General features: G+C 37.4%; 1 protein-coding gene across 3 annotated transcripts in view; it reads right to left on the bottom strand.

The window, feature by feature from the left end:
* Window positions 1-1,231: 1,231 nt before the first annotated feature.
* LOC127654692 (unconventional myosin-Ib-like) overlaps window positions 1,232-21,681 on the bottom strand; it is a 146,717-nt gene continuing 126,267 nt past the window's right edge. The window contains exons 20-32 of one of the 3 annotated variants that reach the window (XM_052141969.1): window positions 19,474-19,623; window positions 18,690-18,758; window positions 18,512-18,598; window positions 18,173-18,259; window positions 14,122-14,208; window positions 10,922-11,008; window positions 6,513-6,587; window positions 5,115-5,249; window positions 4,889-4,995; window positions 4,554-4,686; window positions 4,253-4,405; window positions 3,204-3,334; window positions 1,232-3,116 (exon numbers count right to left, since the gene is read on the bottom strand). In XM_052141969.1, the coding sequence (XP_051997929.1) occupies window positions 2,993-3,116; window positions 3,204-3,334; window positions 4,253-4,405; window positions 4,554-4,686; window positions 4,889-4,995; window positions 5,115-5,249; window positions 6,513-6,587; window positions 10,922-11,008; window positions 14,122-14,208; window positions 18,173-18,259; window positions 18,512-18,598; window positions 18,690-18,758; window positions 19,474-19,623 (1,425 nt within the window). In that variant the 3' untranslated portion in view covers window positions 1,232-2,992. The remainder of the gene's footprint in view (window positions 3,117-3,203; window positions 3,335-4,252; window positions 4,406-4,553; window positions 4,687-4,888; window positions 4,996-5,114; window positions 5,250-6,512; window positions 6,588-10,921; window positions 11,009-14,121; window positions 14,209-18,172; window positions 18,260-18,511; window positions 18,599-18,689; window positions 18,759-19,473; window positions 19,624-21,681) is intronic. The other 2 variants (XM_052141971.1, XM_052141972.1) reach the window with 2 other exon arrangements.

Below are 21,681 nucleotides of genomic sequence, written 5' to 3'. Positions count from 1 at the left end.
GGAGCAGTGTTGCCCACTCACTATGAAAGAGCTCTTGATATGGGTACTCTTGAAGGGAGCATGGCATCACAGTTTAAATGTAGCCTTCACCAAAAGTCTTGTGACAGGGCACTTTGTGCAATAATGAATTTAATTTAGTTTGGAACAACCTTTCGAGTGGTGTCACTTTCCCGAAGTGCCCTTCAAGGGCGCAATAATGCCATTTGGAAAAACGCCCATTCATGTCAAAAATCAAAGATGGCGCTATTGTGGAAAAGGTCTATTGAGTTCAGAAAGCAGAGGTGTGCAATTCTTTTTATGTTGAAATGCTTTCTCCTATCCCAGTTTAATTCTGTATTCAGAGGCAGGTAAAAGTGAGTCATTTGTAGGTTGACAGTGTTAACACGGTACCGCTGTGGTACTTTCCAATATTCCTCTGTTTGAGGGGCCTGTCCAGCTGTTCAAACAATGGCAGACAAAAAAAAAAAATATTTTTGCAATACAGTTTCTGAAATTACACACTACAAACTTTAAATTCCAATTAAATTCTGGAATTTTAATTAAGGTTGCAGGATACAGAATTTGAAGTACAGTTAAAATGAAATGAAAATAATTGACTATATTGAGATAAAGATTAATCGATTAAATGAACATGTTAATGTCATTATTTTTTTTTTTTCTGAAAACACTGGTGGGCATTTTGTGGTTTCTGTATGGCAACAGTGTTTCGAAGTATTTTGATGGCTGCGTTTATCGTTAAGACAGATACATATAATCAGGGAATAATTTGGCATAATTAGTCAAAATCAATTATGCAATTATTTTTTGACACACAACTTGTGTTGGACTAATAAAATTCCTCTTTAGCTGGTTAAAGGTGTTCAATTTCTTTGAATTGCAACGTGGAGCATATTTAATTCTAATTCCAAATCATGACTTGAAAGGGAGCCAGTTCTTCAATTCTTAAATTGCCCAAATCACAAAAAAATAAATACTCAAGTTAATACATTTGGGCTCGTCATGCATTCACAGTTTTGTGTTGTAAGTATATTTTTACATATAAAAGCTGTAAATCAGTCCTATGTGTAATGCACATTTCTCAAACACAATACAAATTATTATTTTGAACACACTCATACTCACCTCTACAATTTACCAATACTATCTTGGTGAGCTTAGCTCATGGCATTCAATCAAGTATCAGATAGCATAATGTATACATTTCAAACCAACAAAGCACACTGATTAGCCACAGTAATTTATTTATTGCTTTAATTTTTAAAAAAAAGATTACTTGTCATTTATTACACTTAGTTGGTAATGAAACACTTTCATGTTTTCTGTCTTTCAGAACAGGTTACATTTAGGCACAAATAAGTGCATACAACAATTATTTTCCTCTTTCAATTCCAACTCCTGACACAGAAGAGGAGGATAAACCCATAGCTTACTGCATCAAAGGCTGACTGAACTATGCGGAATAACAGAGCTTAAGTAATTCAGTTTACACAAGCTACCTTTACTAAAGAGGATGATAATCCACTCCCCTAATTTCTAGTTTTGTTTATACTGTAAAATTACAAAAACACATCATGGAACTGAAGCAGAAGCAGAGAAGTTACTTTGGCGGGCCTTATCTTCAGAAGTTCAGTACAAAAAGTCAACAAAAACAACATCACATTAAATACAATTGAAAAAGTATCCCCCACTATCCTGGTCCGTGATGTAAACTCGAGCAGAATGTAAGAGAAGAATGCACGACTGCTTGCACTCAAAGATCTGGGTCATTAAGAAAAACACTGCATTTATTATTAGCAGATGTGAACAAGCCAACAATAAAATGATGCAGCTCACATTCCAATGGCAAAAAAGCATTTACATTTTGCCTCAACACAGCTATAGGACAACAAATACCAACTAGTTTTAGCCTCCTATCATACAAGGTCCACACAAGTCCTACAGCTCATGTACACACAGCTTTGCATTACTGCATGACAATAAATGGACTGACTGAAGTGTAGATCGTACCAGCCAGGGCTTTAGTGTACAGGTTGAGAGCAGTTCTCTTTATTTTATGAGGCCTTACAAGTGTCAACCATCTTGACTACCAGTCCGGCATCGACCCAGATGTGAAAATCACAGAATCACCCCGATATTTAGAGCGATGCAGATAGAGTTTAACGCCCTACAGAATATCAGTTTCAACACTAAAATTGTGGGGAAGTGGTTTCCATGCTAATACCCTGATTTAAAGAAAGTAAATTATAAGTATTTATAATCTAAATAAGCATGATTTTAAATATTGTTTGGCATTCATCATTTAACTGAAAAGAAATGTAATCTTTTGGCTTATAAATAAGAAAGTGTCTGCACAATAACATATATAAGATAATGTCTTTCTCCTGGTGAGGAACAGCTAAATGGCACACAATTTTTGAATGAAATTTTCGTATCATTTGGCAAAAGTCGAATGAGTAGTTTTCAATAAATTGGTCTGCGCTGCACTGGAAACACAAGATGAAAATAGAACAAGAAAAAAAAAACACTAATAAACCAACCAACCTGTCTTTCAAGACCACCAGCCACCCCAGTGAAAAAGTGCTTCAATCTTCAATTTTTTTGCTTTTCAGCATCGACCTAGGAGCCCATCCAAACTCTTTCAGCATCTCTATGTACATACTACCACCCAATAAAAGGCCCACACAAACATGATGAACGAGAAACCAGTTCAAAGGACATCTTGCAGTAATCATAAAGGTTTCCATTGATAGTCCAAATAAAGAGTAAGATTTGGGAAGATAGAAAGATGGACTTCCACTCCACCCTTAAAAAGCTGTAAAAGGTAGAACTTTAGGTGCCTAAATATTTACGCACTGATTTTGACTATATAGAATCAGAATTGAAATGAATATTGTATATGTTATTAATTGCACAATGATTATGGTTTTGCGGGGTGCAGAATGACAGAGTTGTCACCCTGCAGCCCGGGCCAAGAGGTTTTGGTCTTCTATGGTTATGGAACGGACACCTCCAGAAGCCGGTTGTTTTTACGCTTGCAGGCGACACCATTGCCGTTCTTTGGGGAACCCTGGATGAATTTTACACACACTTTGTCCTGCTTGAACAGCACAAGGAATCTGAAAGGGAATGAGAGAAGTTATGCTGAAATGTTTAAGGGTGATACTAAAAAAGAACAAGGAAGGCAGATATGTTGGGACACTGACTCATCTGAAATGTCGATTTTGATTCGATTCCTGTCAGCTGAAGCTGCACCTGTGCGATGGAGTTTGGTGATTATCTCAATCAGTCGGTCACTGCTCAGCAGAAAGTCACCTTTGGCTGCTGACGTGGCACCCTACAGAGAGATCACGCATGTGAGTTCAGATCCAGCTAAAACAGGATGATCACCAAAGGAATGCTCCAGTTTCAATACAAGTAAAATGCAATTGACGGCATTAGTGGCATAATGTTGATTACCATGAAAATCTTTACAACTCGTTCCTCCTTTTCTTTAAAAAAGCAAAAATCATGGTTACCATTTAAAATGAAAGTGAAAGGGGGCCATTCTGTAAATGTTAAAATACTCCCTGTTTCAGAAGTATAGCCACAAGACATTAACAATATACATGTGTGGCAGCGGGGGCGTGGTCAAGCGCCCGTCCGAGAGAGAAAAGCGGTAAGGGCGCTCACACCTGGGCTAAATTATGTCTAACACCTGTCTCTAATTGCAGTAGAGTGAGGAGAGCGGTTTAAAAAGCCAGCAGCCACAGAGGAGGGGAGACGGAACAACAAACTCAGCGTTTGAAGTCCCTGCTGTGTTCTACATGATTGCAAATACTGTCATTAAAAAAAAGAGAATTAAAATCTTACCGTGCCCCGAAGACCTGTTTCCTGTCCTCCATCATTTGAAGAGTGTTACAACATGTTAACATTATTTTACTTAAATAAAACTGCTTACTAACTTTATCTGTGTAAAGTTATACCCAATATTACAACTTAACATAATGGTAAACCCAGGTAAATGCAGTAACGCCAGTAAATCCCTGATTTTATCACGCTAAAATCATGCTAACATGCATATTGTTTACAACTTGTGGCTATACTTTTGAAACCGTGAATATTTTAATGTTAACGGACTGGCCCCATTCACTTCTATTGTAAGTGCCTCACTGGAAGAGACATTCACCCAGACATTCTCTTGTCATCTGAACCTGGAAAATTCCTTTAAGATGCTTTCAGTATAATTCAAGCAAAACATGTTCTTCCATGATACCTCTTTGAGCTTGAGGGCGAAAAAGCCATCGTTTTGTGTGCTGACAGAGACACTGCTGAGGTCTGGCAGCGGCACGCTGGCCTTCACTTGGCCGGTCTTCTGATCAGCCAGAACAAAGTTCTTCTTGGTCAGGAGGAAAAGTCTTGGAGCCCTCTAAAAAGTCAATCAGTGGACTGTGATTCAAAGTTCATGCTAAAAGGACAATGATGGAATCACATGGAAATAATTTGTCTTTTAATTGATTACATCTTTTGCCTTGAGTAACATAAATCCTGTAGGCACAGAGCAAAGTTGTCCTCACCTTTCCATTAGCACGGTTGATTTTACTGACCACATCTGCAAGAAGAACCTTGTCGTCTACTAAGCTGTTCAGCTTTTGGTACTTTGGGTTTTTGGTCATCTCAAGATAGTCTCCTTTGAAAGGCTGCCCAACACTGTGAAGCAGAGGACATTGGTTATTGTAATAAAAAGCAATATTGCAGATGTAATTGTTCCTAAATCTAAGACACTTCAAGGAATATGTTTTGTTTTGGATTGTTAATATTCACTAAATATCTATATCGGAACGACACAAGGGTGAGTAAATGATGATATTTAATTTTTAGGTGAACTATTTCTTTAATGTTTCTTTCCTACCTGTTGGGATACAAGGCCTTCTTATCTTTGAATAGCTCGCTTGCTGCCAGCTTCTCGTCGTAGGTCGCCTTCTTCTCCTCTGTGAACTGGCTGCGGTATTTCTTGCACTAATTTGAGGACACCATAAGGAAGATCACATGGTTAGATTACTATTTGTTTTAAATATGACATGACTTCTGAGTTATTAATTAATTCTAGAGATACAGAGACATCCAAGGGCACTAACCCTCCACAGATGGAACATCCTCCTAAGCTCTTTATGTGTCCCATCCAGGAACCCATAGGGCCGAGCCGGCCAGCTCTTATCGATCGGTGACATGGAAGTCATTGTCTTCTTCAAGTCCAGGAAGTACTTCTGCATCTATAGACAAAACAATGGAAATGATAATAAGTACCTGCATAAACATTGACAATGATGTGTTTAAAACCATTTTCACACCGACAGTGGCTCCAAAAGTATTTGAACACTTGAACACTGAAATTTCTCTTATCATTTACTCACCTGAATGCCATACAGGATGTGTTTGACTTTCTTCTGCTGAAAACAAAGGAAGATTTTTTACAAATATCTCAGCTCTGTAGGTCCATACAATGCAAATTAATGGGGGCCAAAACTTTGAAACTCCAAAAGCACACAAAGGCAGCATAAAATATATCCATACGACTCCCGAGGTTAAATCCATGAATTCTGAAGCGATCCAATCGATTTTTGGCAAAACTTTTTCAATTTACATCTTGCCATTGCAGTATTTATGCACAATCCTAATTTCAAGGTTGAATACACCTGCTACTGGCTGACACATGCGCAAAGTGCTAAATGGCGCAATAGGAAGTGTAATCAAGCTTTAAATTATGATCGCCAAGGAGACTTCTGATGTCAAGATTTATAGTGAAAAAGGAGATACATTTTCTGTCCTCACCAAAAACTGATTAGATCACTTTAGAAGACATTGATTAAACCACTGGGGTATTATTGATTACTTTTATGCTGCCTTTGAGCTTTTTGGAGCTTCAAAGTTTGGCCCCCCATTCACATGCATTGTATGGACCTACAGAGCTGAAATATTCTTCTAAAAATCTTCATTTGTGTTCTGCAGAAGAAAGTAATGCACATACGGGATGGCATGATGAGAATTTTAATTTGTTCAAAAATATTCCTTTAAGCAACATTTAATGTATGAATTTCATTGCATTTATATAAAAAAATGTCAAACCATGTGGCATTTAGAAACATATCACTTTAAGCAACACTTCACAAAAAAACAGTTTGTTAGGTTTTAAATGTGACACTTTGTGGCTGGAAATTGACCATTTCCATAGTTAATGTGATGATCTGCACCTGTGGTTACTCTGTTATGATACCTGTGTGAACATGGGGGAACTGACTTCCACTAAAAATCACCATGAAACCAGTCGTTTAAAGTAACAATCAAGTGAAGTTGGTTTTGAGAAAAGCTTGAGAATCATTTGTTTGCAGAAGCCACTTGCTTTGATATTTTGTCATTAAATGCAATGACATTCATACATATTTAAGAGTGACTTTAGTGCCGAAAAGTATCCAACATCTTATCTGGCAAAGTTTACATCCAACTACAATGAATACATCAGCCACCGTGTGACTTACGATTTTCTGGATGGTGAAGTCATAGATCTTTTTGCCGGCATTAGCTCTAAAGAACTTCCTGTATTCCCGACGGACCTGTAAAAAAGTGGCTTCAAATAATCACTTATTCTTTGTATTAAGACTTGTCATGACAAAAGGACCTGCACAGGACACCGTCATGATAGACAAGCGGTTTGTGACAAACATGGGCTTAAACCTAAAGAGCAGCACACTGAAAGATCAAAGGAAGGATTTAAGACACACTGCTGTACACAATTATCTTTTTACAGAAGCTAAACAAAACAAAACTAGATAAAAAAAAACACACACACAATTCCAAAAAGCAGAGGAGAGTAACACAACAAAGGTTTTTTTTAAAAGGAAACAAATAACTATGTTAGGAGCAGAATTCAGACCGCAAACAGGGCAGACACGCAGAACCGAACAACCAGAACAGAAAGATCGAAATATCATCAGGCAACATCTGTAGTGTCAGTGATGTTAAAAGACACAGCTTGAGTAAGCAGTATATAATCAAAGCAGCAGTGTAATTGCAACAGCAGGCTTTCAAATTGACAGTATTACTGCTGCATAATAGAGCTGTGGCTGTATACACAAAATAAAAGTGATTTTTGGTATACAACATTGAGAGTTTTTCTTTAATAACAGCCATAGCAAAATTATTAATTATGAGTGGGCCATTGTGATCTATTACAAACTTGATTTCAAACTGCATAAGAAGGGGTCTTATATAATATGAAGTTGTCTCTGAGTTTGTCTATACATATTTTAACTTGTGGTGTGGTCTTTAGCATACTTAATAGTATAAATACACTGGATAAAGCTGTGTTGAAAGTACTTCTGGTGCCAATGACTGTTAAGGAAAAATTTAATTTTAGGGTTCACATGAAAATATTGTTATATGATACATGTTTCCTTTGCACATTTTCTTTTTTATTTGACATGGCCAGGGGCATTTCTAAGAAACATCAGGGGCTATAAATGGGGTCTAGTGGTATTCTTGTCCGGGAGGATACTTTTAATTTTTCATCTCTAACGAAAACATTGGAAGTACTGATTGCAAGTTTAATAATATCACCTGATATAATTAAATATTTAAACAGGGTTTTTTACTCTTCTAAAAAGACGACGGTGACTTTTGGCAAAATCAATGTAACTTAAATGATTTGGTTTTCCCAATGCTACATATAAAAGAGGACTGTTTACATAGCTGAGCATGTTTGATTACTTCCTCAGCTACATCGCTGAGTTCGCAATACAATATGTCAAATGTAGTGTTTTGTGAAGCTACAGCAACATAATCACACAGGATTTTCCCCCCCTAACTTTACATTTTGACTCTACTGATTTAGGTTAGGTTTAAGTTTGGGTTGGGGGGGGTGCGGTTTATAAAATATGCATTCTTCTTCACTGTATCGCTCACTTTTGGCACCCCGACAATGCACCCGGAACATGGAGCTCGCACATGCCCTTACGCCCAACAACACTAACCACTTTTGCCACTGTGGGTAGTGTCTCGAATTTCGGTTACCACAGACTGATTTTAGCTAAAAAAATTATTCAACCTACTGTTTCGGATTTCACTGTGAGATTATTCTGGCTACAGCGCTACTCTAAAAAATACCCAAAAAAGCTATTGTGAAAAGAGCTGAGCTACCGTTACCCTAAAATGAAAAATGTAGTTAAGTTAGTGGTGTTTCTTAGTTTCTCTTCCCTAGTTGAATTTGTTAATTTGATCACACTATGATAGCTACTTTATATTGCTATAAAGTAACAGAACTTTATATTTTAATTTTGTAAAAAAAAATAAAATAAAATGTGAATCTATGTGCATTCTCTACACAAATTTCATAATAAAAACCAAGACCGCTTGAAGAATATAATCAAACCATATAATGCTGATGATCAATTTTATAAGACTATTTTGTTTGTTATTATGACTCGCCATTGCCTCTGTGTAGTAAATACAACTCTGCTCCATGCTTTTTATGAAGTCGGGCTTGACGAAAATCATTCAGGGCATGAGCCCATAGCGATGTCCCTGGACATGACCCAAACTAATAAGAGACAAAACTAAGATGATTGACAGATAAACACTACCTGGCACACCTGCATAAAAGTCACATAAAAGTGGAAAATGTTTGAATATTTAAAAAGACTATGATATTTACAAATGGTAATTAAATAGAATGCAACCCCAAATTGTAGATAAAAAATGCTTAAATTGTTTGGATTTTGTCAGACTGAACAGAAAATGGTGTACAGTGGGTACGGAAAGTATTCAGACCCCCTTACATTTTTCACTCTTTGTTATATTGCAGCCATTTGCTAAAATCATTTAAGTTAATTTTTTTTCCTCATTGTACACACAGCACCCCATATTGACAGAAAAACACAGAATTGTTGACATTTTTGCACATTTATTAAAAAAGAAAAACTGAAATATCACATGGTCCTAAGTATTCAGACCCTTTGTTTAGTATTTAGTAGAAGCACCCTTTTGATCTAATACAGCCATGAGTCTTTTTGGGAAAGATGCAACAAGTTTTTCACATCTGGATTTGGGTATCCTCTGCCATTCCTCCTTGCAGATTTCTCCAGTTCTGTCAGGTTGGATGGTAAAAGTTGGTGGACAGCCATTTTCAGGTCTCTCCAGAGATGCTCAATTGGGTTTAAGTCAGGGCTCTGGCTGGGCCATTCAAGAACAGTCATGGAGTTGTTGTGAAGCCACTCCTTCGTTATTTTAGCGGTGTGCTTAGGGTCATTGTCTTGTTGGAAGGTGAACCTTCGGCCCAGTCTGAGGTCCAGAGCTCTCTGGAGAAGGTTTTCGTCCAGGATATCCCTGTACTTGGCCGCATTCATCTTTCCCTCGATTGCAACCAGTCGTCCTGTCCCTGCAGCTGAAAAACACCCCCACAGCATGATGCTGCCACCACCATGCTTCAATGTTTAGACTGTATTGGACAGGTGATGAGCAGTGCCTGGTTTTCTCCACACATACCGCTTAGAATTAAGGCCAAAAAGTTCTATCTTGGTCTCATCAGACCAGAGAATCTTATTTATCACCATCTTGGATTCCTTCAGGTGTTTTTTAGCAAACTCCATGTGGGCTTTCATGTGTCTTGCACTGAGGAGAGGCTTCCGTCGGGCCACTCTGCCATAAAGCCCCGACTGGTGGATGGCTGCAGTGATGGTTGACTTACTACAACTTTCTCCCATCTCCCGACTTCATCTCTGGAGCTCAGCCACAGTGATCTTTGGGTTCTTCTTTACCTCTCTCACCAAGGCTCTTCTCCCCCGATAGCTCAGTTTGGCCGGACGGCCAGCTCTAGGAATGGTTCTGGTCGTCCCAAACGTCTTCCAATTAAGGATTATGGAGGCCATTGTGCTCTTATGAACCTTAAGGGCAGCAGAATTTTTTTTTGTAACCTTGGCCAGATCTGTGCCTTGCCACAAATCTGTCTGAGCTCTTCAGGCAGTTCCTTTGACCTCATGATTCTCATTTGCTCTGACATGCACTGTGAGCTGTAAGGTCTTATATAGACAGGTGTGTGGCTTTCCTAATCAAGTCCAATCAGTATAATCAAACACAGCTGGACTCAATTGAAGGTGTAGAACCATCTCAAGGATGATCAGAAGAAATGGACAGCACCAAATATATGAGTGTCACAGCAAAGGGTCTGAATACTTAGGACCATGTGATATTTCAGTTTTTCTTTTTTAATAAATGTGCAAAAATGTCAACAATTCTGTGTTTTTCTGTCAATATGAGGTGTACAATAATGAGGAAACAAAATGAACTTAAATGATTTTAGCAAATGGCTGCAATATAACAAAGAGTGAAAAATTTAAGGGGGTCTGAATACTTTCCGTACCCACTGTATATGTGCCTGTCATTGTGTGTCAAGCAAGACAGACGTCTTTTATTTTAAACCATTTTCAATGTTTTAAGCACCGAAACTTGACTTGCAGCTGCACATTTGCTATGCAGTTACAGCTTTACCATGCTGCTTATGTGTTTAATATACTGTATGCCAAGAAGAGCTGCATGAAACAGGTCATTTGAATACAGAGGGGAAAAGCATCTGTCTCTAAATGATCCAGAGGAAGCTTTTCTAAAGTCCTGGATTATGAGGGCAGATTTGATTCTGCTTTATGGAGTGAGACTCAGAATATCTAAAGCCATACAGCATGTTTCTAACACTATGCCCTTGGTTATGATAACACTAATGCGTGTCAATGACTTGCAATGGACCTATGGAACTGAACTACATCATGACTCTGGGGTTAGATTATATTGTTAATATGAAGCATAGCAGCAGGTTAGATGACACTTAGAGGCAGGCTGTTTGCATGCTTCCAACATGCTCCCCTAAATGACTAATGCCTTGGTGATGGTTGGACAATACCTTTAGTCCCAACCAGTAGGCCCAAATGACAGCGATGGCATTCTTACGCCTGGCTTCCTCCTTCAAGTGTTTCAGCTCTCTACGTGCCTGTGAGAGAGGGAGGAAGAGGGGGGTGAATGCAGAAAAAAGGAAATCATATGAAAAGTATAGCACTAAGAAGCAGTGTAACGCCAGCTCCACGGAGAGGCACAGGGGTTGAGACGCATCACAAAAAAAATGCACTCATTACCGGCTGCAGATGCAAGTTTGCTGTTGGTCAAGACAGATTTACATTGTTGAGGGAGCACATTTCTTTTCATGGGGTTAGCAAAACATTAACGAGAACAAGGGAAAAGAATCAAGAAGAAAAAAAAGTATGAGTACAACTGCTCTCGAGCACACAAACATATTATAAAACAAGCCACATCAACCTCAAGAAGGCACTCGATGGAGCAAAGCAAGGCCACCCAAATGAGGAGGGAAGAAAACAGTGGACGGAGATCACAGCATGCAGAGGGAAGTTAACATGGGCTTGTGGATGGAATGAAATTATCTTTCTGGTTAAAAATGGGTCTAGAGCTGATCTATGGGAAATAAAACCTACTCCCAAACTCAAAACTCAAACTCTAGTTCAAAGTAATCACAAACATTTTTTAAATAAATAATCGTACCTCAAGATATCACAGAGCGCAGAAGGTTTTGACCCACTCCTAAGGGATTACAGGAATGGGAATCGTACGTAACTGAACCATTCCGGTTCCAATTAAAATAATCAAATTCTGTTCCTTAACAATGCCATTAACAATTCTTTTAGTACTTTTGAGGAAGCACCAATTCCTAAATCGGTTCTTCTGTCATGATATTTGGTCATGAGATGTGCAAGAATCAATGAGGTTTGATGTTATTGATGTGTTGCCATCAGTGTTGAGGAATAGATAAATAAAATAGTGAAGTGACCAAGTTAACTTCATTTTTCAGTAGCGTGACAGTGGCTCAGCTATTTTCACAATATTGCAGCTTTTCAAGTAACGAGCTGCATTTTCCAACAAGTAGCGCTGTAGCATCACAAAACGCTACATTTATCACACTGTAAGGTTAACGCAGCAATGGGGCCAAATAAGTAATCAAATGCACTCACCTAAACGGTCCTCTCTCTCATGTAGAATTGGGAAAACGAAATCATACAAGTGAATCGATTCTTTCAAGTTTGCATAAATGATTCACTGATTCACTTGAGTCCCACACAGCCTTAAAGGAACTTTGCCTTCTTATATGAAGCTAAATATTAAGTTAATTGCGGTTTATTAATATATTTAGATTCAGTTCTTTAGAATTAGATTTATTAGAGTATTTTAAGTATAAACTGTTCAATTTAATGTTGTCTTTCTATTCGTTTAACCCTAATGAATTGATAGTAACCAAGACTGGCAGAAACCATGAGTTTTATATTTAACCATGGATTTACTACAGTAATACTGTAGATTTCATTTAGAAATCATGGTTTTACTTCTGTAATAATGTAGTAATCATGACTGTTAACCATGGTTAATTTTGTGGTAACTATGGTTTTACTACAAATACCAAAGTTAAACTATGGCCCCATTAACACCTTGCAGTAACGTGCATTTCATATTCGGTTAGTATCTGGATATTCTTTAGCTTGATTGCATTTACACCTTGCAGTCAAATGCGTCTCCACTGTTACCACTGTGACTGGATAGAGATATGATTAAAGTTACATGCGCTAAATGGCTAAAGCTACTTAAATATAACATTACAGCCTGCGGCTGTAAAATTATTAATCTTTTAGGGGGAAAAAAAACCCCACATGTATAATACAAATGCTTTCAATCATTTTAACAGTCAGGGAAATGTTTTTGCCGTCCGTCAAAGCTAAATTTGGGTCGGCGAAGCAAATCGAATTATATTTATCTTGCGTTTAGCGCTTTGTAAGTGCTAAATATGCTTCTCATCTGAAACGTGCGATTGAAGCCTGGTTTCATGTGAGTTTTATGCATGCCACATAGTAATTAGAAAACCATAGAGATGTGAGCAAGTTGTGATTTGAGGAGAGACTAAATATTCTAAGAGTATTCCAATAGATTAATTCATGGGCTATTGTTCATTGTTCAGTAGCCAAGACTGCAAGACGGCAGTGTCTGTTGTGCTTTTCACATTCCGATGGCAAAATTAAAAGAAAAAGCCAAGAACCCACAACACAGCACTTTAACAATGGATGACTGTAGCGTAACCTCATCACATCAATAAATTACTTGTGTAGTTGTATCCGGATAAAGAAAATGCATTTGCATTTACAGTGTCTTTGAATGAGGTCAGAATCTGTTCCTGACCACCTCAGAATGTGGTTTCAGGGATCCAGTCACAATCCGGTCACAATACGTCTTGGGTACATTTACACTTGTCATTTATGTGGTCAAGTGCTATCAGATAGCGATCACCGAAAACGTATGTTAATGCAATGTGTAAATGGTTACTTATTTTTTGGGTGGACTATCCCTTTAACTTTAAGTTGAAACAACCAGTCAATAATTACACAAAATTTAAGTAACTTGAACCTTAAGTATCAGTTCTTGGTTTATATAATGACTTGTGGTTTGACTGATTCAGCAAGTGAATGACTGATGAGTTTGAGATTCATTTTAGAGTCGTTTTGACTTTTGATTCATTAAAAGAAACTGCTCGAGTCATTCATACACAAATCGGGTCACGTTGTATGTTTGTTGTTGCTACAGTATTAACCAGTATGACCAGTTTTTGATTCCCAACCCTTAGGGATTGATTGTTAAAATGGGTTCTTGGTATGGAAAGAGGTAGTGCCGGCTGTGATGCCAGCCTGCGTAGGAGTTTGCAGTCTGGATGCTGACTGCTTTAATCCATCAGCAGTCAGAGGAAAGAGGCTTAAAAGATCGCAGTCGGTTTTGCCCTAAACACGACACCCTCCAACCCAGCCCAGCTCTCCCCACCCCCATCCTCCCATTCTCTGCCACATAAGTCATATAACATCTTCCTTTTCACTAGAATAAAGCCTATATATGATTAATACTATGGGGTCCTGAATGAGTGTCGGCATGCACGGTGGATGGGATGGGCAAATGGAAGATGGGTCATGTGGATTATGGTCCGGTCCAGCTCTGGTACATATGAGGTGTGAGATTGGTTAAGTGGGATGATGGGATGCCAAAAACACATGGATTGAATACCTTGGTTCCTTGCCAGCCGGCCCATATAACAGACACGGCCAATTTACAGCGAGCTTCATGCTTTAAGCGCCACAGTTCTCTCCGAGCCTGTCCATTGTGGCATTTATTAAGGATATTGAAGAAGAAGAGGGTGGAGAAGTGTTAAGAACATAAGAAGCACAAGAGTGAAAAACTAAATATTTCTCAGACAAAAACTAAATTAAAAAGTAATTGGACTTGTGATTCTTGTTAATCACACTTATTAATCTAATTTTCAAATGATAAAATAAACCTTTGGAGACTTAACTGGTATTGTAGAGCATTTAATATAGTATTGCTTTCTATATCGTTATGAATGTTTTATTGTTCCTACTGAGAGACACAGCGAATAGCCATATGGCCAGCTAGTACAGACACCAGTCATTTTAAAATCAGACTTTGATTTCTAATAAAAATTGGCTGTTTGGGAGATAACAAATATCCATACTTCACTACTACTGTATATAATATGCCAAAAACAGTATGCCAATGGAATTGTATGACCGAATCCTCAGTATTCATAAAGCAGTAAGCGAGAAACATCCGGATGACCTATCCCCAGCGAGACTCTGAAGTGTGGATCGACTGGACATTTTACAATCCCATTATCCCCAGGGAGCTGAGGAGATGCAGTGTTCAAAATGCTGGATTTAATAGAATGGCAATGAACTGAGTCGGATGGCTCTTTTTAACTGTAAGTGATATATATATATATATATATATACATATATATATATATATATATATATATATATATATATATACACACCAAGAAAGTTGTTCTTCGTGCTTTACCCTTTAAGCTCTGATGGTGTTTTTAAAGATTTCCTGGTACAGTGGCATATCCAAAATTCAAGGCTTATGTAAATAAATGTAAAATAAAGTGTCAAGTGTTTGGTATCATTTTAAGGACTTCTAATTTTTTTTAAAGATATAGATAATAATACATTTTGCTGAAGAAACTGCTGAAAAAAATTAAAATAAAAAAATAATAAAATAAAATCACAAAAAACTGTGACTGCTTTTGTTTTGTTCCCAATCATGCCACCTGTAACATTTATAAAAATGATGTGCTAATACAACAAAGCAATGAAATGTTATAGCATTACAAATATAATTTATCCTAAAATGCGTGTCCAATAACGTCTCCAAGTGTCCAAAAGCCTCTCCAAACAAATAAAAGATAATATTTGTACATAACTAATTACACGTGCAAACACAACAATGACTAAAGGTTTACATAGCATGCAGACATGATTTAGTAGAGAATTTTACATAAAGAGTTTCATTCTTTGCCATTTGAGTCATCATTGAGTCAGTGTCATGTACTTGGCACCATCTACTGTTGGCCATATGTAATTACAGTGATTGATCACATGACTCTCTGCCCAGATATGGAGGACTATAACCGCTGGTTGGAGCAAACTGATTGGTTTAGCGTTCCATGATGCTACAGCATTTCTGATGATAGCAAGACACCAGAGAGCATGATGCTGTGTGCACATTGTGCTTTGTACGTTTCATCTAATGATCTATGCATCCAATAAAGATAACTGCCTCCTCTAAGTAATGGTATGTGATATTTTATGTTCTGTTTATTTTTTGTAAAGTTACAAGCAAAAAAAAAAAACAATCGCAGCATATGAGCAACATCTGTTCACATGAAACATGTATGTCAAAGACATATACTCGCTATATTATTTTCTGTGAGTCCAAACTGGTTGTATTCTAATCTTTGAGAGCTTTCCAACAAGATAAAACACATAGCTATTTGATGAGTTTGATGTTTTACTGATTATAATAAAATGTGCAGTGCAAAATGTTTAATAAATGATCAAAACAGAACACTTCTGATTTGTCTGCAAATTTCAAAGCACTTGTTTAGTTTTGGTTGAAATTCCTACATGCATTGTAAAATATAGCTTCTAAGCTTTAAAAATATACCTATTTTGTGTTGGTCAAAACTGTAGTTATTATTTTGATAAAAATAAATAGTAGAAAATAGAGCAGATTATTTTTGCGGTTTTTGTTACTATGCCATATACAGCTGAAGTCAGACATTTACATACAATAAGTTAACAGTGCCTTTAAGCAGCTTGGAAAATTCCAGGCAATTATCTCAAGCCTTTAGACGATTAGCCAATTAGCTTCTGATAGGAGGTGTACTGAATTGGAGGTGTACCTGTGGATGTATTTTAAGGCAAACCTTACAAAAGTGCACTTCACAAAATAGATGGCATCACGAGGAAGGAAAATTATGTGGATATATTAAAGCAACATTTCAAGACATCAGCCAGGAAGTTAAAGCTCGGTCGCAAATGGGTCTTCCAAATGGAAAATTACCCCAAGCATAACACCAAGGTTTTGGCAAAATGGCTAGCGGACAACAAAGTGGAAGTATTGGAGTGATCATCACAAAGCCCTGACCTCAGTCCGATAGAACTGAAAAGCGTGTTTGAGCAAGGAGGCTTACAAAGCTTACTCCGTTACACCAGTTCTGTCTAAAAAACTGAGTTTAAATGTATTTGGATGAGGTGTATGTAAACTTCTGACTTCAACTGTATTCGGGTCATGGGTCAAAACCCAAATACATTACATACTCTAACAGTATGCCTTTTCGGATGCAGGGAGTGTCTCTGATTAATGTTAAGGGTTGTGCACCAGCCAGAACCGCATTAAAAACCCTGAATTTCAAATTAATTTGAATTAGGGTAGCAAACAGGATGTACAGAGTCTGAATACGAGTAGTTAGAATTAAAATGTAATGAAATAAATTAAAAAAACATTTTCATAATACTTATTAATGGTAATTTGAAAAACCCATGAATATGCTATCATCATACATAATCCAAAACATATAGGGTATTTCCAGAAACATTCATGATAATTGATGCTTGGAATACCAATATAAAATATGGTATAGATTAGAAGAATTGTATTATATTATTTAATTATAATATACTGAATATACTTAATATTATTAAGGGTATTTTGCATATCAAAGCATACATATTCATAATTAATACAAATGATTGATGTCATTGATGTTTTATGTTTTGTTGCATAGAAAAAACATTTCTCCCAAATTTGGAATTCCCAATTCCCATTCCTTTGTAGGTCCTCGTGGTGGTGTGGTTACTCACCTCAATCCGGGTGGCGGAGGACAAGTCTCACATCAATCCGCGCATCTTATCACGTGGCTCGTTGTGCATGACACCGCAGAGTCTCACAGCATGTGGAGACTCATGCTACTCTCTGCGATCAACGCACAATTTACCACACGCCCTATTGAGAGTGAGAACCACTAATCGAAACACCAGGTGGTTACCCCATGTGACTCTACCCTCCCTAGCAACCGGACCAATTTGGTTGCTTAGGAGACCTGGCTGGAGTCACTCAGCATGCCTTGGATTCAAACTGGTGACTCCAGAGGTGGTAGTCAGAGTCAATACTTGCTGAGCTACCCAGGCCCCAAAACTTGGCAGTGTTGAATTACTTTGAATTCAGGAAATCCCTCTACCAGTCATTCTAATTAAAATTTTAAACTCATGGAAATTCTGACTTGTGCACAACCCTGATACAGTGAAAATTTTGGACAACAACGGTAGTTTTTAAAGGCTCAATACAACTATAAAGCAGAACCAAATCTTCAGTTCCAAAACGCTTAACTTCTAGATTATGGGAGTGAGAAAATATTTGAAGAGTGTAAAAGGTTATGAGGTAGCAGATGAAAACGCAGTTTGTTTAAAGAACATACATTTCATACATGCCCTTAAATTCACACAAATGTAAAGATTTTCATAATCTCCAAACAGGGCTTAGCAAAATGGGTACAGATGTTGCACCATCAACTTAATGTCAGCACGAACAAGGGGACAAAAATGTTAGTATTGCACCATTTATATTCCCTTAGACATTACCTACAAGACAATAAAACAACATTAGTCACAAACAAGCAAAGGGGATCTCATTCACAGTTTGGGTGAGGCGAGGAGATGGGAGACGATTACGTTTCAGCAGGCTCATTAAATACCTTCGTTCCGAGCCAGGCTGCCCAAATGACAGACACGGCATGTTTATTCCGTGCCTCCTCCTTAAGACGCCGCAGTTCCCAACGAGCCTGTGGAGGTCAGCCAAGGAGGGCCAGGTGGAAGCAGAGACAGGATGGCAAAGGTTAAAGACGTCCAGAAGAGGACAAGGAGAATGTGATTGAAAGGGGCAAGTGGCATCAAAAGCAGAAGTAAAATTAGCCCTCAAGAGCGAACAGAAAGCAAAGCAGTGGAGAAATGTCTTTGAAACTAAACCCCACAGTTCACAACCTCTTCTGAATGTCTCAGGAGAGGTTAATTGACGGAGAAACTGGGATCAGTACCTGAGTTCCATGCCAGTAGGCTGAAATAGTCGTGACAGCCTTTTCGCATCGTTTCTTGTATTTCAGCTCACGCAGAATTTTCCGGGCCTATGTGAAAGGGACATGCTTACACAGTGAGAAAACACTCAGTGTTGTAAAAACTAATGATATGCAGAAAAAGTGTACATATAAAACTTACCTTCCATCCTCTGATGAAGGACTGAACCACTAAGGCAGAGCATCTGATGTTCTGGTACTTTTTTTGTTGCTGTATTCATAAAAGGAACAAATTTTAGAGGCAAATTTAAAGTTTTACCTTGATGTTAGATAAACTTAGATATTATCTGATATTAAATGAAAGGTAGCTAGTTTTAAGTCATTCCGTTTTCTACATTTTTACACAAATTAGTGTTTGTCAATCTCAACCTTTCAACCGTTACTAAAGTATTAGTAATTTTTTTTTATTAATGATCTGTCTGTGAACAAAATATGCATTATCAATATCTTCTTATATGTGTTTAATATGTGTTTATCAATAACTTCAAACCAACACGTGGTCCCAAAATTGAGTGATAGCTTAATTTAGGCTGGATTTGCAACCCTACTTGCAACCCTGTTACCCATTCTGGTGTAGTTTTTATTTATTTATTTACTTTTTAAGTACATTTTGTGAATTTAATTTGGATGTTTATTTGTTTTTGATGGAATATTAAAAAAAATGAATAAATAAATAATAAAAAATACAAAAAAAAAAAAAAAAAACACAAACCTGGGTTTTAAACATTGTAGAAAATTGAAAATCTCACAACAAATAAAACATTATATATAACTTGTATAACATGTAAAATATTGACCTGCTGAGTTTGACAATCAACATTTTCTGAATACATTTTTTCGGAAAGTGCCACAAATTGTTTATTCCTCTGAAAGAAGGCCACCTCACTGAAAATTCTGTGATCTAAAATTTAATGAATGGAGCTCACCGCATATCTTCTGTACCAGGCAGCCACCACCACCTGACTCTTCTTTAACAGCTGGAACCGAGTTCGGCACTTCCAGCCCCGATAGATCTTCTGGATGAGAGCGGCCAGGTCCTCTAGACACTGCCTCCTCTTCTCTTCCAAGAAGAACAGCTGAAGAAAACAGTAGATTCCATACATGAGTATCAAGATAAGGTTGAGATCACAGTGCATTACACAGCATGAAAAGCCAAAACTGGAAAAATGTGGGAATAGTAAACTCCCCTTAACATCAAGTTTGTCAAATGTATTGGGGAAAAAACTGAACCAAGTAACATGTTACCCTTAACATCCAGTGTGAAGTTTGACAGAAATTTACAGAGGATGTTCGACTGATGGTAGTCCTGCTGTGAGGGCCTTTTATATGCTAATGATTGCCGATTGTGAGTGAAAGGTGTTAGGTGCTTCAAGCTTGCTGTGTTTTCAGAGTACAGGGGAAGGTAAATAACTGAAAGTTTGGCTCAGTGTAGTGTACTGCAAACTACATTACTGTACAGACAAACATGCTAAAATAATCATCCTAAAATTAAAAACGGTTACCAAATGTTGGTGAACTCCGTAATAACACAATTTTATTTTATTTGACATTTTTAGTAGATATTGCAGAAAAAAAAACTATGATTTTATTTATATTTATCCTTTGTTTTAATTTTTTTTTAAAGTGCAGAAACTAAAGAAATCGAATGCAAACAATTTAATCTGTCCAATCAAAAAGATTTAATTTACAGTACAGAAGTAATTAAATTAAATTAAGAAGTTAATAAAATAATAAAAAATAAAATAAAAAAGCAGAAGAATAAAGTTAAACTAAAAAAATAATAATACAATTACTATTGTTAAAAACATTATCTTTACACGGCCATAAAAAAACGACAAAATTAAAACTTTAGGAATCATATAGGCCTAAATCTCAACCATTGTGCACAGTGTTATTACTACTGATACCTTCTCTGGCTTAACTGCACAGATGAACTGCCTGCAATATGTTCCCCAGGTAGAAACATTGCTGCAGAGTCAGTCTGTGTGCCCTGCAAACTCCATACCTCCACAGGGCTCCCAAAAAATGTCTGTCTGGATGAGGGTGCAACCATGTTACCTTTACAACAACAAGCAACATTTCCTGAGCAATAACGTGCGGGGGGTGTTCAACAGCTTTATTTGCAACCAACCGTGCTAAAAATTCCAGCTTAACAAGCATGCAATTCCCATGCTGGTCTAGGCTGGTTATGCTGGTTTGGTGCTGGTATAGCTGGTGGACCATCATAGACATGATTTTCAACATCTAAAACTAGCTTGTAACGCTGCCTGACAAGCATGGTCAATCTGATGAAGCTGGTTAAGCTTGTTTAAAGGTCTGTTGCAGACACCAGCACACTAACATCCCATGCTGGCTGACCAACACAAAAACACAACATAAACTGATGACCAGCAATATTGGTTATTTCAGCTGGGAAGGCTTTATAATGTGTGTGTCTATACAGAAAAGACTTTAAAAATAAACCTACTCTGAGAAATATTTACAGGAGAAACAACTGTAACAACTAGCCCTGGTCTCTTATGCCTTTTAAGTGTGCTAACTTATGAGACTAAGAGGAAGAAGTTTTCCTACTTTCATCCTGGGAAAGGCAGAGCTGAGAGACTCAATCAAGATTGTGGCAAAGAGAGAGAAGATAAAATCTATTATATATTTGACATACCTTTTTTAATGCATATGTTGTAAGTGGGTGTGTTCAGTGGTTAAATGATTATGTTTTACAGTTGCTGGAGTATTGTTTATTCTGTGGACATGAGAACTGATGAAGAAGATGGTGTTGTCTATGGGAGGCCAGTGTGGGTTTTAAAACCAGCAGCTTTGAGAAGCTCTGTTGCAGGAGCTACAGAAGCGACTTTATGCAGACCAACACTATACAGGGACTGATCACTTTCATGTGATGACAAGTGACAAGAGTTAGATTCATTAACTGAACTCTAATTGAAGATTCATAATGTGCTTCAGATTTTTGTACAATAATTGTCTCAGCATTTATGTTGTGTCAACATTGATTGAAGGCCTGTAATAAGAGGCATAAGCTACATGCTGTTTGGGATTGGGTGGGGTAAATTTTACATTTAACCAAAAAAACTTAAGCAATGATGCAGTGGCCCAATAGCTGTCAAGATTTAGGGATGTGC

This window comes from Xyrauchen texanus, chromosome 14 (genome assembly GCF_025860055.1).
Source record: "Xyrauchen texanus isolate HMW12.3.18 chromosome 14, RBS_HiC_50CHRs, whole genome shotgun sequence".
NCBI classification, from domain to species: Eukaryota; Metazoa; Chordata; class Actinopteri; order Cypriniformes; family Catostomidae; genus Xyrauchen; species Xyrauchen texanus.
This window is presented reverse-complemented; position numbering and strand designations above follow the sequence as displayed.